This window comes from Maylandia zebra, linkage group LG12 (genome assembly GCF_041146795.1).
Source record: "Maylandia zebra isolate NMK-2024a linkage group LG12, Mzebra_GT3a, whole genome shotgun sequence".
NCBI classification, from domain to species: domain Eukaryota; kingdom Metazoa; phylum Chordata; class Actinopteri; order Cichliformes; family Cichlidae; genus Maylandia; species Maylandia zebra.
Window position 1 is genome coordinate 33,433,920 of NC_135178.1, and position 16,375 is coordinate 33,450,294.

The 16,375-nt window shown below is 37.5% G+C and overlaps 1 protein-coding gene across 1 annotated transcript; it reads right to left on the reverse strand.

Annotated features, from left to right (window-relative positions):
- Positions 1–7,941: 7,941 nt before the first annotated feature.
- Positions 7,942–10,291, reverse strand: LOC143421374 (nuclear factor 7, brain-like). Its single transcript, XM_076890479.1, has one exon. The coding sequence runs from the start codon at positions 10,182–10,184 to the stop codon at positions 8,766–8,768; it is 1,419 nt and encodes a 472-aa protein (XP_076746594.1). The 5' UTR covers positions 10,185–10,291; the 3' UTR covers positions 7,942–8,765.
- Between the last annotated feature and the right edge of the window lie 6,084 nt (positions 10,292–16,375).

The following is a 16,375-nucleotide window of genomic DNA, read 5'->3' on the forward strand; positions in this document are numbered from 1 at the left end:
ACTCATCTTTCTCTGATAATTATAGTAACTCAACATTTCTTAATAACTCCTGACAAATTATTTATTTAGACCCACTGTTTATGGAAATACAAGGAAAAGATGTTTTATTTGTCTATCTAAAATATTTACAGATGAACTCGGCTCAGTCTTAATGCTCTGTTTTACCTGGTACGTCATTCCTAACATTTAATGATTTACATTAAAAATGTGAGAAAGTGGAAATAAAATGTTTAAAAAACATGTTTCCATAAATGAAAATACAAACTTTGTGTCCATGTTGTGAGTAAAAATAATATACGAATAAAATAAAAGTTGAACCTTCATTTGATATTTCTGCAGCTTTGTTCATACAAACTATTTCCAGCTCTGCTCTGTCAGTGTGAATATTACATTTACTGTTAAGCAACATAAGAGTTTATAAAGATGCAGATCAGGTGTGAGGATGTAAACTTTATCCTTGATTCCATTTGTAATGGTGTAGTACCCTCATACTCACTGTGTTTTCTGTCCATAGCGGTCCTGGTTTAGGTTCAGGTCTCTGTTTTGTTGTTGCCAGCAATAAAGCTGAGTGTTTTGAGTTTTTCTTCTGTGTTTTGGAGTCTGGGTTTGGGTCCTTTTCCTGCCTGCACACAGCCATGACAATTGCAGCTGCAGCCTCCTGCTCTCCACTCTCATGTTAAAAAACAATAAAAAGACAGACACGACAAAGTTAGTGAGCCAGACACCAACAGATTACCCACATGATAGCCTCAGACTCCTCAGTTTCCATACAGAGTGTATCTGACCACCTAAAAAGCAGGTATCCATTCAATTAACTTTTACTATTAAAACAATAGTAAAAGTACCTTTAATAGTACAAAAGCAAATATTGTTCTCTTCCTCTGTGCTGTCATTCATGGTGAAGTCCCTCTTATCATATTAATATTAATAGTATACATGAGTGAGAGTCTGTATTTAGTGAGGATTAACAAATGTTCCTGACCACAACCTTCTTTTATGTAAAGATATAGCAAACAGTTAAATATTGGACAATCAATGGATTTAAAAAACATAACAAATTCTCCAAATGTGTGTTTTTCAGCACAAATCTGACACAATCAATGTGTCTCAGCTCAACAGTGTAGAAATTTAGTTTAAGTTTCATTCATTATAGTCAACAGGCAGCATGGTTGAGTGGTGGTTAGCAGTGTTGCATCACAGCAAGAAGGCCCTGAGTTTGTCTCCACCACCTGGCTTTCTGTCTTTCTGTGTGGACTTTTCATGTTTGTGTGGGTTCTTTTTCTCTATAAGTAGTTGCCCTCAATATAAAAACGAAAAAGGAAAACAAGTAAAAATATTGTGAGTTTATCTTAATATAGCATTAAAATGAGACCAAGAATGTGAAGTGTTTGGTATATTACTTATTGAGGAACACTGCAATCAGTAGAGGTGGGCAGATCTATCTAAATATTGATCATATCGACACCGACTCTGGTATTGGAATGGGATTGATACGATCGGATCGATGATTTGTTTCTATCCCACGTTTTTGTATTAAATTAGTACATTTTTTGGAAATTAAAATAGGACCTCAAACCTCCACAATGAAAAATGTCAAACAACAGCAGTTGACCCAAAGACCTTTAGAGACAGGAACATTTACATTCCAGGTCTCCAAAAACCCAGTTTCAAAATACTTGAAAAGCTGGAAGGTGTGTTTTGTTGTGTTAGCAAAAATCAGAGTGAGTTAGTGGTCACAATTTGCAAACTGATAATGGGCCATCTGTTAAGTCATGACACACGGCTCTCCCCAACATAAGCTGCCTACATAGGTTAAAAGTATCGGTACTGACCCTGTATTTACTTGGTATTAAATCAATATAAAAATCTGCAGTCTCACACAGCACTAGCAATCAGCTGATTGCCACTAAACCAGTTTTACAAGATTTATTTTTTCAGTTGCAACAGATGAAATGAGTCATGCTAGATACGTTTGTAAATATACATGATTGAAACTAATGAGTCTAATGTGTTGTTAGAGTGAGAATTCACTAACTTTGAAGCAGAGCTGAGTTCAGACATTCAGCATTAACCAAACTGATCTGGTGAGTTTGTATTGATGCACATTCATTTTAGTGCTGTGAAAAGGTAGTGGGTGTGTGGGGTGAAGTCAGCGCTCTTCTGTGGAAAAAACCAGAGGTAATTAATTCACTCGGGTGTGAGTGGGTATACTGTCGGTAAGAGACTTTTGCCATTTTTGTTTGGATCATTTGCTATTGTATGTGCCTATTTTTAATGTGTCATTGGACTTTTTTAGTGTGACCACGAATTTTAATAGAAGAATTGATCAAGCCCTAGATCGACTGCGCGCAGGGAAACTGATCAATATTGTAGGTATATTGAGTGTTTGCTTTAGCTTCATGATTTTGAATGGTTTCATAAAATTGATATTTTATTGGGTAATATTTTAATCGATAATGTTGTTTGTGTTTTTCAGCTGTGCTGTCTCTGCTGTCCTTTTTTCGTTCTTTTGATTGATTTGTAATTTTGTTTTGGTTAGTCCGTCCAGCCGTAAAGGCGGTTATTGATTGAGAGTAAGTTGTGTAAGGGCGGACTAACCTCCCTTTTTGTTTTTTGTTTAATTGTTTGTGCCACTTCCCTTTATCTCCCAGATCGCAGGCCATGCATAGCACTGATTCCCAGCTGTGCTGAGACCTGAATTGTTTGCAGTGTGTGCCACGATTGCAGTGTTGCTAAGCGGGGTGTGACGGGTTGCAGTGTTGTTATTTTCGCACAGTTTGTGTGGTAAGTCTCATGTGCAGCTGGGATATCAGCAGGATGTATTGTAAGTCCTGTCTGGAAATAACTGGGAATTTGTATGTCTAACTAATGTAATAAATAAATGATCAATTTGTTTCTTTGCCCTGTTTACTCATACCTTGTCCTCGGTTACAGAGATTTAACAATTCAATGACGCATCCACCTTATTTATTAAAAAGTCTCTGTATCGGTATCTGCGATACTGGCCTGTATTTACTTGGTATCACATCCATACCAAAATGTGCAGTATTGCACACCAGTAGAACACATATATACACATACATGAGGAGGTGAACAAAACTAACCCGGAAGTACTATCTCTCCCTCTGGAGCAGCAGCGCAGTACAGCAAACTTATGACTTCGTTCCAGCTACACCCAAAGAATATGCCATACATATGGGTATTATGATGCTATTTAAAGCTATTCAACCTTGCATATGGAAATGAAACTGGGACAGAATGTTCACCTGTGCCATTTTCTCTGAGAGAGGAGATAAAAGAAATGCAAGTGGATAGTGACAATCTATCTGAACCCACAGGGCCTGGTGAGGATGAGCTTTAAACTCATTTGCAGTCTAACTTACAGGTTCAACCACTGGGACACACTTATATAGACATTACAAGGTCTACCTGTCACAGAAAGCCACAACAGTTTCTGACTTATGAATCATTGGGTGAACCCTCAGTGCAGTCACATGCAGCACTTAATCTAGTTGGGGAAACGCACAGCACCACAGTTACTTGTCACAACCATACCATCATGCACTGTATTTCCATGCCCACCATTGGCAATTGTGCCGCCTGCGTGTATGTCACATTCACCAATGTACTGCACCCCAATACCATACTCACCATACCAGTATCACGCATCACTGACCCCATCTGCATACACATTGCCCCTATTGTTTAAAGTAATTCTTGGACTGATAAAATCAGTTATGATAAGTTTTGAGAGAGTTTGAAAAAAAAGTTTTAAATGTCATGATTTTGTGAATGTCGGGAACCATTTTATTTTTGTCAGGGAGTGTGTGATACCCACTAAAGTGTGATCACATTTATGTGAATTAATTTATGTTTAAGTAATTTTACTTTCAATCTAAGTTATACTTTCATTGGAAAATGCCCTCTGTTAAGTCATGACACACTGCTCTCCCCAACATAAGTTGCCTATATAGGTTACAAGTATTGGTACTGGCCCTGTATTTACTCTGTATCAGGTCAATATAAAAATCTGCAGGCTCACACAGCGCTAGCAATCAGCTGATTGTCACTAAACCAGTTTTACAAGATTTATTTTTTCAGTTGCAACAACAACAGGAAACATTTTCTGCCAACGTGTCAGCAGGATTGTGTCTGTGACTAAAGACGACTCAGTGAACAAAGATGCAAAAAGTTTCAAAATTTCTGTTCTGTGAAGACTTTGCTGAGATTTTTCCTTTTGGGAATGTTTTAGTATTTTCTGTTTTTAGATGTGTTTTTTAATTTTGTTGAGTGACCAAATGTGTTAAAAAAAAATCAAATATTATACATTTTGACACTCATCTGACATCTCTGCAACTTTCTCTATACAAACTTCTCTTCTCTGTCAGAGGGCTCATAAACAGCTGCAAAGTTTTTGTTTACTTAAGCGTTAATGCAGATATTTCAATAAGGAGAGATAGATGGAACTAAACATGATTTACTGATATAAGAATTCAGTTATGCTATTTTGTGATTAGACTACGATGGCCCGTCACAGCAGAATGAAATCCCAGCTGTGATAGAAACCAGGTGTCCTCTGTGTGCCGGTATGATGAAATGAGTCATGCTAGATAAGTTGATAAAAATGTACATGATTGAAACTAATGAGTCTAATGTGTTGTTAGAGTGAGAAGTCACTAACTTTGAAGCAGAGCTGAGTTCAGACATTCAGCATTAACCAAACTGCTCTGGTGAGTTCGTATTGATGCACATTCATTTTAGTGCTTTATGCCTTGTTATACTTCAGCAAAGTGTTAGAATAACTGCTGTGATGTTTATAGTTAAAGGAAGAAGCTACATGTGTATAGTATGTGAGTGAGATAATTAGTAGGGCGATTAGTTCTCTGCTAACAGATTAGCAGTTAAACTGACTACCACCTGAGATTCCAAAAGGTTGATTCTGTTCATCTGGATGTAGCGTTATCAGTGGGAGAAACGTTTTGTCACTCATCTAAGTGACTTCTTCAGTCTCAGCTGACTGTAAGTTTCCCCAACCTTATAAACAGTACCTTTGTACAATAACTGACCTCACAGCCCACTGAATGAACAATGGGCTGGGACGTCAGTTCCGTGATCATTAATATGCAAATTGTCATGATCAAAGACCACTGATGGCCATGAGTACCATTCACAGTGAGTTGGGGAATGGCTGCAATCACGGCACAGCAAGATGGCAAAAGGCCCCCTCCTTGATTCAGAGACAGTCTTTCCCTTTTCACGTAAATGGCTTCCTTGACTCCGCACTCAAACCAGCATTCCTTCCTGTCCAGGACATGTACATCCTCATCACTGAAAGAGTGGCCACTGGCCTGCAGGCGTAAATAGACTGCAATATCTACAATATGTTATTTCTCTCCAGCAGATGGCGCTGCTGGGCTGTCATTTGGATACTTAAATATTCTGCCTGGGCACTTGCCCTCAACACAGGAATAAAAATAAAAGGAAAACAAGTATAAAATACTGACCTCTCATGCTTTACTTTATTTTAATATAGCGCAAAAATGACATCAGAATGTGAATGTTGTGGGGTTTTTTCTTTCAGCTTAAACAGGAAACATTTTCTGCCAACATGTCAGCAGGATTGTGTCTGTGACTAAAGACGACTGAACAAACATGCAAAAAGATTTAAAATTCCCATTTTGTAAAGACTTTGCTGAGATTTGTTCTCTACTCCATCAAAGCATATAGTCTTCTGTAATATGCGGTTCATCAGAACAGAGGTTACATTTAAAATGGAAATTTAACAACGATGATTTAAAACGGAGTTTCTTCAAATAAATTTATCTAATCTAATTATGATTGTGCAACCCAGGCCACAAATATTATACTACAACAGAAAAATAAACGCCCTCATAGTGAAAGCCATCATAGTTAAAATTCATGTTCAAATGTATAACATGTGTGTAAAAACTCCTGTTCGAACTAGACTAAGATCATATTGAAGTGATTTGTGGGAATGCTCCTTTAGCGTAACCCTTCCCTCTTCCTCCATAAGAGCACATTAGCTTCTGATAAATAAAACAGCAACATCAGAGAGCAGAGACATGAATGTAAAGCATCAGAGATATAATTGTGTTTACTCGGAAAATGCGAAGGATTTATTTCCCAAAGACAAACTGTGAAAACTAATCAGTAGAGTTTGGGCCAGATTTGATCCTAAATAGACTATTTGCTTTATCGCAGCAGGATTCTAGATTTGAACTGATCAGACTGACCTGAACTGAAAGTGTGATTATTCAGACTTTAATGACATTGAGTGATGTTATTTTATTGTTTTGAGCCAAACTAGATTTCTCTACAGGAACTCTGCATTAAAGGCTCAACACACCAAAAATGGGTTTTGATCACATTTGATTGCTCATACAAGACAGAAACTAATCATAGTGATTAATAATGAGCACAAGTTTAATAAGCTCATAACACTAAATTGGCTTTATTTGTTTTTCACAGAACAGAATTCTCTTAACGTCTCTTAAAGAAGTAAATTCTGAAACTGAAGGTTTCTGATTCTTTAATCAAAAACTAAAGTTTAACCTTCTAGGACCTGGCGTCCACATATGTGGACATCACATTTTGGGTTATTTAGACCAAAATACTCAATTCTGCTCTACAAGGGCCTGATATCCACTTACGAGGACATTATACTGCTACTGTTCTATCAGAAATTTAAACGAATATCCTCATATGTGGCTCTTATTTTTCTTAAAAAAAAATAAGGTAAAAAAAAAATCTGGTAATTCTTTGTTTTTACATTCATTGGGCCCCAATATGCCCAAATATCAAAGAGAAATTAAAAATGCATGCCGTGGAAGAGTTCGGGTCTTAGGAGGTTAAAGAAACAACCGAGGTGTTGGATTTGGAACAGATGGAAGGATACGTGTGATGTACTACACATCAACTGATTGTGTTTGTGTTTTATTAAAGATGGTGGCTTTTCATTTCAAGGTTTCTGGCTCTGGTCTCTTCACTGTGCTTTGCTCCATCACTCTTGTGAACCTAGAACTAGTCCAGTATCGTATATATCTGTTTACAGTGACGTCAGTGCTACAAATGCTTCAAGAAAACAGTTTCAGCACAACAGGAAATTTAAAAAGCACCAGAAGCAAATTTTCTTTTATTTTAAGGAATCAATTAAATGTAAAAACAACTATAAAGCTAGAAATTTCTGTGATGAATGTGTTTAAACTCGCATTGAACTACAGATGAACTCGGCTCAGTCTTAATGTTCTGTTTTACCTGTTAAGTGAAGTTATTTCTAACATTTATGATTTACAGTTTAAAATGTGAGAAACTGGAAATAAAATGTTTAAAAAACCTTTGATGATATAAACTTTGTCTCCATCTTATGAGTAAATATAATATATGAATAAAACACCAATATTATAAAGTTGGACCTTCATCAAACATCTCTGCAACTTTGTTCATACAAACTATTTCCAGCTCTGCTCTGTCAGTGTAAATATTAAATTTACTGTTGAACAACACAAGTTAGAGTTCATAAAGATGAAGATCAGGTGTGAGAATGTTCACTTTATCCATGATTACATTTGATTTCTGCCTGGTAATGTTTCACATTGAGGATCAGACCAAAGTGAGAATCAGTGACTCCATCAAAACAAACTGCACAAGTCTTCTCTGATATGCAGTTTATGAGAGCTGAGCTTAAATGTGAATGTTGGTCTGAAAACAAAATCTGATTATGATTGTTTCAATAAAACAGCTTCAGCACAACAAGAATATTTAAAAACCAATAGACGCAAATAATTTCTTATTCTAAGGAGTCGGTTAAATATAAAAAGAACAATGAAAGTGAGTTTCTATGTTAAATAAATCTTAACTAACGACTGAATGTGTCTGAAAAGCTGATTTTCAGTCAAACACAACAACAACAGAAACACTGGATTTGATTTATTTCACGTCACACAGACATTTTGTGATTCTCAATAATCAAAGAGACCAAATAAAGAATAACATTGAGGTAAAAATCAAAGGTAGGACCTATTTTCATTCACTGAAACACTGAGACTGAGAGCGAAGTTTAAAAATCAAAAGACTGATTATAAAAGAGGATCAGAAGATTCAGAAATCTTTCAAACTGTGAGAGACGCCTGCTGCTGATTGAAGTTAAAAATAACACAAGAAAAAATATTTTTAATCAAATCAAGTGTAGTTACACTGATGAGACAGTTTTTGAACTTAGAAGTCAAGTCTTTGATTTTTTTTTTTTAAAGTAGACGTGTTACTTTAAAAAGGTTATTTAACTGAAAACAAGATGGTGATAATCAGGATAATTAGGATCCAGTAGTTTTAAAGTTGACTATTGCTGATGTGACACAAGTTTAATCATTAATCCTTTTTTCTTTTAAGAAGTGTCACAGTTTACTGTTCACACTCAACAACTTTGAAAAGGAAATAAATCATCATCATTCAGATTTAAAAATTATCGAAAATATTCACATGAACAACATGAATAATATTGAAAATATGAATTTAAAAGAAATATAAAAAGTAAACTTTTCTTACAGAAACTCGAGTGGGTCACAAGATTTTCACATAAAAAAAAGTTGATTTCGGTTAATTGAACTGCTAATAGTTCCACTAAATCAACAAAAAATAAATAAAACCTGATAATTAAGTTAGACAGTTTGATGAATAATGTCCCTAAAATTAAGCTGCTGGACTGAAAAAAAAAATCAAAACAGTTAAAAAAAAGAATCACTTTACAATCAAATCTCAATCTCACAGATTTTGATTTCAGAGGTTTTGGCGTCTCTTGCCTTCCAAACACTGAAATATGGGAAGAGTTTCTCAGTGAAAGTGTCTCTGTGAGTGTAGATGTGAGTCATGTCTTCAGGGTGATAGAAGGACACCTCCCCCCTGTCATAGTCCAGCTGGACTCTGATCCTCTGGAGACTCTTCTTCACTGTCACAGTCTGACCAACACCATTAGTGTATTTTCCACTGCCATGATTTAAACACCAGATTCCATATTTTGGTGAAGCAGAACGCCCTCCCTTCCTGTCAACTGACTCTTTAACTAAACCCACATTCCAGCCAGAATGTTCTCCCACCTCCACCTCCCAGCTGTGTTTCCCTGAGCTGAAGCCCTCAGAGCCAAAAACATTGGTATACTTAGTGTTTCTCTCTGGATTATCAGGAAGCTGCTGCTTTGTGTCTCCATGTCTCACACTGGTCAGATCATCAGACAGATAGAGCCAGCCACTTGCAGTGTTTGGGTCCAGAATGACAGGACTGAAGTGGACCTTCTCCTTCATCTTCTCCCACACTCTGAAGGACAGGTTGCCCAGGTGTTTGGCCACATCTATCAGTGCTCCTGAGACCAGCTGTGGATCTGACACTGAGCTCTGGGCTCTGGCTCTGCTCTGAGTGTCTTTATAACTGCTGAGGAATGGCACGCTGTGTTTCTGCAGCTCTTCTTCAACAGCAGAGATGCTGTCTGACAGAGAGGAGATCTGCTCCTCAATCATCTTCATCTCTCTGCTGATAGTCCTCCCCTTCTGCTCCTCTTCCTCCCTCAGAGCTGCCAGTCTGGACTCCTCTTCCTCTTTCAGGAACTGCCGGAGCTTGTTGAACTCTGCTCTGATCTGCCTCTCTGTGGACAACAGCTGCTTCTTGGAGTGTTGAATCATTTCATTGTATGTTTCCTCCACTTGTTTGTATTTGTTCCTCTTGTCCTGCAGAGACTTTAAGTCAGATTTCAGCTGCTCCTTCAGGTCACTGACTGCTTCTTCTACAGGAACCACTTTGTGACTCTGGTGGAGAGAAAACTCACACACAGGACACACAGCTCTCTGCTCGTCCACACAGAACAGTTTAGGCTCTTCCTCATGTTTACTGCACACCACTGTTAATTTCTTCTCTCCCTTTTCTGTCTCAGATGATCCAGATTTCTGTCTCCCAGCAACTGAATCAGCAAGTTCTTTCAGTGAAAAGTTCACACCTGGTTCATCCTTTGAAGATTTTCTTTTACAAATGGGACAGTTTTTGTTTTTAGTTTGTTTCCAGAATTTCTGCAGGCAGCTTGAACAGAAGCTGTGGTTGCAGCTCAGAGACACAGGATCTCTGAAAGTCTCTGTACACACATGGCAGCTCAGGAAATTTTCAAAAAGAGCTCTCTCAGCCATTTGATCTTTAAGTATTTTTAACTCACCAAATTAGTGTCTCTTGAACTTTCTGATAAAAATCCTCCAAACGTGTGTTTTTCAGCAGAGATCTGACTCCCTGTAATGGCGTCTCAGCTCAGTTCAAAAGTGTCGGAATTTACTTTCATTTTCATGAATCACGTGTTAAACTGAAACACGCACATAACACTTGTGTCAGTCAGAGGGCGCTGTCAGAGTCATTCAGATAGTTTTCAGTTTGTGCTCCTTAAAACGACACAAAAGCGAAAATATAGAAAATCTTGACTTCTCCCTTTTTAAAAAAAAAAAAAAAAAAAAGGAAGCTAAACAGATGAAAAAAATGAGACAAAGGAGGTGAAGCTGTGGTGTTTCAGAAGTTCAAGTAGCACAAGTCAGCGTGTTATCAGAGTTTTTATCTGAAGTTTTAACTAAATTTGTCGTTGCAGCCAAAGAAAGAATTTTAGATTGATCACAGGGTTTAGATTGTCAACCTGTCAGACCTCTGCTCTCACACTCAAAACAAAGAAAAATTCTTGACCCTCATGAACATGAAGCAATAATTTAGAATAAAATGCAGCTGAAATATATAAAATCAAAGGTTTATTTTCTCAAATAATACATCATTAAAATATGTTTGTTATAAACTAAATGTGTACCAGTGAATACATTTATACATTAATAACCACCAAACACAATATCTGCTTTTACTACCTGCGCTGTGACCTCAAACCTGCATAAGATTTTAGACCTTTAGACTCCAACTTTCAAGTTTGTCATGAACTGAAATGTGATGAGATGGTGATGTCACCAAAATAATAAATAGAAAATAAATAGAAGATTCACAGTGGACACTGGGAAACCAGAAATGCTGATAATGAAAAAATAAACAAACTGATATAAACTTGTTGATATGACATTAAACTGTGACAACACAGAAGAATTTACAGTCACATGTCACAAATCAGATTCTGGTCAAAGTCATGTTTAAGGTACTACTGCCTTGAAGTTGTCAATCACATCCACTTTTTTATGAAACAGAACAAAGTAGATCTTTTATAAATGCATTAAATGAATCCATGACAAGACAACAAATACTTTATTTATTCCAGAAGTTGTGACATTACTGTGTTAAAGCAGCCAATTTCACGTACAGGGTCTCTCTAATGGTGTGAGATCTGGCAGGTGTCTAGTCACAAAATACATTTAACAAGTATTTTGATCATTCACTTAAAGAAGCAGCAGCGCTCTTAAGACTTTTCTGTGACTGATGAAGTCAGACAGAGTTTGTGTGAGAAACCAGAGTTAGGCTGTTGTTGTTAGGCTGTACAATAAATGCACAAAGTCACATATAACAGTGTTAGGCCAATGATGATATTTTAATATTCTTCATATAAATGAATGTATGAAACAGTGCATTAGTTTATGATTCATAAAAACATTCAAAACCACAATTGCTTAATTAATGGAGAGATCACTAAATGGCAGCAATAAATACTTGATTAAATAGGCTGATGCTAGTACTGGGTACCTTGTGTAGTGGGGTGTAAGTAAACTGTGTTAATTTGAATTAGCATTAGGAGACTTATACGGTAATTTTTACACAAGCTTAAACTGATGATGATGCAGCCCATCAGCTTTCATTGGCATTACATGATTTACAAAATGACTGAATGACTCATGGCTGTGCCTTAATGTTAAAAAGACTGTATCAATGTTTTTTTAGTAAACCTAAAACTACCATAGCTGCAGTAAAAGTTTTCTTGGGTGCACAAAAACTAATTAATGTTGAGGATTTAAGTATTTGGGAGTACTGCTAGACTCAAAATTACCCTTTAAAAAAACATGTTTAAAAAGTAGTGAGAACTGTAAATGTTAATATACTGAACTTTAGACATATCCGCACATCATTAACGGAAAAAGCAGTGATTACATTCCTGCACTCTATGTTACTGGCTCATATTGAATACTGTATTACAAGTTGGTCCTTTACCAGTCTTGTTGCTATTGGGCCAATCGAAGTATGCTACAAAAGAGCATTGAAAATATTAGACAAAAAACTTTTGTCATACAACCATTGTCAAATTTTAGATAAATACAAGTTTCTAAATTTTACTAATTTCAAATTATTTAAAGTGTAACATAAACAGTGAAGCTGGAGGATGAACGTTAAATTTTTTCCACTTGATAAAAGTTAATGTGAGGGTTCCCGATGGTTTGGGACAAATGCAATCACATGGCAGGATGCTGTAAACGGACCAACTTCAGTCATGAGAACAACTGAGATAATCCATCCACAATATGAGGTTAGTCATTAATATACTGCAACAACATGGGAATAGAGCAGCTGCAAGAAATTTCAACATTAATTAATCAATGGTACTGTCATGGCCTGGGTCTAGGGACCCAGGGCTCAGGCATTTTCAGTGTATGTTTATGTTTATGTTTTCCGTGTGTTGTATTGGTTTGCTCTCCGTCTCTCCATGTGTCTCTGTGTGAGCTTCCGGAGGTGTGGGTTCGCTGAGGAGACTGCGAACCCGGACGTGGTCTACTCGAGAGACAGCCACACCTGCCGCTCGTCGTCCTCTGCCAGCTGCAGCAGATTACGCTCGTCAAGGAACGGCATTTAGGACTGCAGCTGAGCTGAGGCCGACGCTGGATCCTTGAGTCAGAACTCGTCAGTACTGCCGTGAGCTTTTACGTAACCTCCGAGGAAACAGATCCCCTGCTAACCCTCTGCCTTTTGTGTTACCAGGAATCGGGAGCGGAGTACGCCTCTAAAGTCACGGTGTGGGAATTGGAGTTTTTTGGAGTCGCCACCTTTCACTTCTCACGGACATCTGCACTGTGTGGGATTCAGGGAGAATCACCACGGGACCACAGTGCTGGGATTTTGTATATAGTTGTGTGTTTTTCACCTCCTGTAAATAAATCCACTGTCCTTCACTTAGAGTCTCGCGTTTGGGCCCTGCTTTCACTGTCACTCCACGGTCTGCCATCGCAGCCGGTGACAGGTACGGAAGTGGAGGAAGCAAGAAGAATGAGTTGAGTAAAGTTTGATGTGACTGTTTTGTTTCGCTTGGTGCACCTTATGTATGAAAACAGACCCGTTCATCGACAGTGCGCCTTATAATCTGAAAAATATGGTACATAAAATTTGTATGTAATGTATTTGTAATTAATTTTAACATGTTTATCATGATGTAGACAATCTGTGACAGGTGACAGTAATAATTATAGTCTGAGATTTAACAAAAAAATATGAGGGTTAGTTTGTGTCTTTTGGAAACGTATTACACAGGAAGTAGAAGCAGGATCAAGGATGAGTTAACAGCAAATGGCAGTGACAGCTCTCTGCAGACTGTAGTTTATATGACTCACTTTAAAGTTTGCCTGTTGTAATTATGAAATTAACTATCAAAATATAGCTGCCAAGCTAACAAAATCAAATGAGAAGCATCATGCACCACTTCATGTACTGACAAATTCTGCAAATAGAAATGCAGGATGTTGCTCATTTCTTAATCGGGTTTATTCAGAACGTGTGAATGAACTCATGAAGAACCTTAATGTAACAGTGACCTGTGTCTAAATGAATAACATCACTTTATACGTTGAGCAAACCTGAACTTTTACATAAGGCAGGATTGAAAGTGGTTTTGGAGAGCTCATTCACAAACTATGATGTTATAGTGATGATTCCCACAATTTCAGCTGCAGCCTCCTCTTGTCTGAAGCTTCTGCCTCCTGCTCTCCACTCTCTTGTTAAAAGACAATAAGAAGACATACACGACAGAAATAGTGAGCCAGAAACCAACAGATTACTCACATGATAGCCTCAGACTCCCCAGTGTTTCAGTGTGTCTGACCACCTAAAAAGCAGGTGTCCAAAAGCAGTGTTGCCTCAGAGCAAGAAGGCCCCAAGTTCATCTCCATCACCTGGGCCTTTCTGTGTGGACTTGTCATGTTTGTGTGGGTTCTCTCCGGCCTTTTTTCCACCTCTACTTGATATCTACAATATGTTATTTGTCTTCACCAGATGGTGCTGCTAGGCTGTCGTTCAGATACTCATATTATTTGCGTGAGTAGTTGCCCTCAAAACAAAAACAAAAAAGGAAAACAAGTAAAACATTTTGACAACTCATGTTTTACTTTATCTTAATATAGCAAAAAAAAAAATGAGACCAAGAATGTGAAGTGTATCTTACGTATTGAAGAACAATGCAATCAGTAGAGGTTGGCAGATCGATCCAAGTATTGATAGTATCGATACCAACTCCGGTATTGCTATGGGATCAAGTCTACCATGGTAGGATTGATGCTTTGTTTCTATCCCCACATATTTGTATTAAATTCATGCATTTTTTGAAGATTAAAATTATACCTCAAACATGCAGTCTGAGGTATAATTGTTACATGCCACGACAAGTGGCAGTGTTATTCCTCTGTTTCTCTTGTCTTTCAAGTGTAAGGCCTGTATCTATTGGCCCATTTAAAGTTAATTGGTATGTGTCTATTGGCTGATCTGTGCACAGTAGGTCAATCACTTGCCAGGGATCATTACAAAAGGGCAGCTGCCCAGCTGGTTGGATCTGCTTCTGACTCTCTCTGTGTTTCTGTGTGTGATCTTAAGGTGTAAATCTCAGCTTAAAGCTCACAAAACTATTTCAACACAGCAAACAGCTGAAACAGGAAATAACAGCAGGTGAATGGATTTAAACACAAAGTGTGGATCTTTCATCCGATGTCACGTATGTGGACATGCTGTCAGGAGCTGAAAGCCGACACCTCACAGATTCTGCAGCTGCAGGTTTCATCACTCTAAGACCAAAATTCACTGAACCAGCAGCAAAAGAAGATCAAAACTACATGTCGCATTTAAAAAATTGTTATGAATTTCCCTCTTACTTTAGCTGTTCTGCTCCCACCAGGATAAAAATCACACTTTTTGTAGAGCAGTGTCTCCTTTACACGCACTGTGACAGTTTCACGCTCTGGCAGGCAGCTCCCTGCTCTCGGATAGAAATCCTGCTCAAGCGAGTAAATTGACTTTTGACAGTTTGGAGGCGGAGCCCAAACGAGGACGGGGTCCTAATGTGAGTTACTCTGTGGCAGCGACAGAAATGCTGTTTTAAACTGTGTTTGTTTACAATTTGAAAAATAAAGTTTGCTGAATTCATTGTTAACAGTTATTGTTTGTGTGCAGCGGTGGAAATACAGACAACTGTCACTGGATTATTTAATGTTGAAGAAATCTTTAAACCAGAGGATTCTAGTTCTGAAGCCTCTGCACTACAGTGACACCAGAGAGCAGAGACATTTTAACCAGTGGAGTTTTGGCCAGATTCTTTCCCCGCAGGAGAGCTTTGTGGGTGTTGGTCGAGGCCTGTACTGCCCTCTCTCCCCCTCTGAATGTGTGGTGGTTGCAGATGACACACAAGACTCAAACTTACAGACACTACAGCGACCACATCAGCAGCAGCAGTTTGATTTGACCCTAAAGAGACAATTTGCTTTATCGCAGCAGGATTGTGGATTTGAGCTGATCAGACTGACACTGACCTGAGGTGAAAGTGTGATTAGACATTTTATTTGTTTATTTAAAATATTTACAGATGAACTTGGCTCAGTCTTAGTGTTCTGTTTATCTGTTAAGTGAAGTCATTTCTAACATTTAATGATTTACATTTAAAAATGGGATAAGTGTAAATGTTTACAGTGTAAACATTTTTACTAGAGAACAAAATATGAACTTTGTCTCCATCTTGTGCGTAAATATAATATACAAATAAAACATCACTATTATAAAGCTGCACCTTCATCTGAAATCTCTGCAGCTTTGTTCATTCAAACTATTTTCTGAGTTAACATACAGATTAGCTGTGAGAATGTAAAGTTTATCAATGATCACATTTGATTTCTGTCTGGGGTTAAATGTGAATGTTGGTCTGAAAAAAAGATTTAAAATGTAGCTGCTTAAAATAAATTCTTGATTTGATAAAATCTGCTGATTGTTTCAATAAAACAGCTTCAGCACAACAAGAATATTTACAAACTAATAGAAGCAAATAATATTTTATTCTAAGGAGTCAGTTAAATGTAAACACAACAATCAAAGTGAGTTTCCAAGTTAAATGAATCTGAACTAATGACTGTGTCTGAAAAGCTGATTTACTGTCAAACACAACAACAACAGA

What these genes read in the sequence shown, in the direction of transcription:
- LOC143421374 (XM_076890479.1), bottom strand. Translation starts at nt 10,184, where the DNA reads ATGGCTGAGAGAGCTCTTTTTGAAAATTTCCTGAGCTGCCATGTGTGT.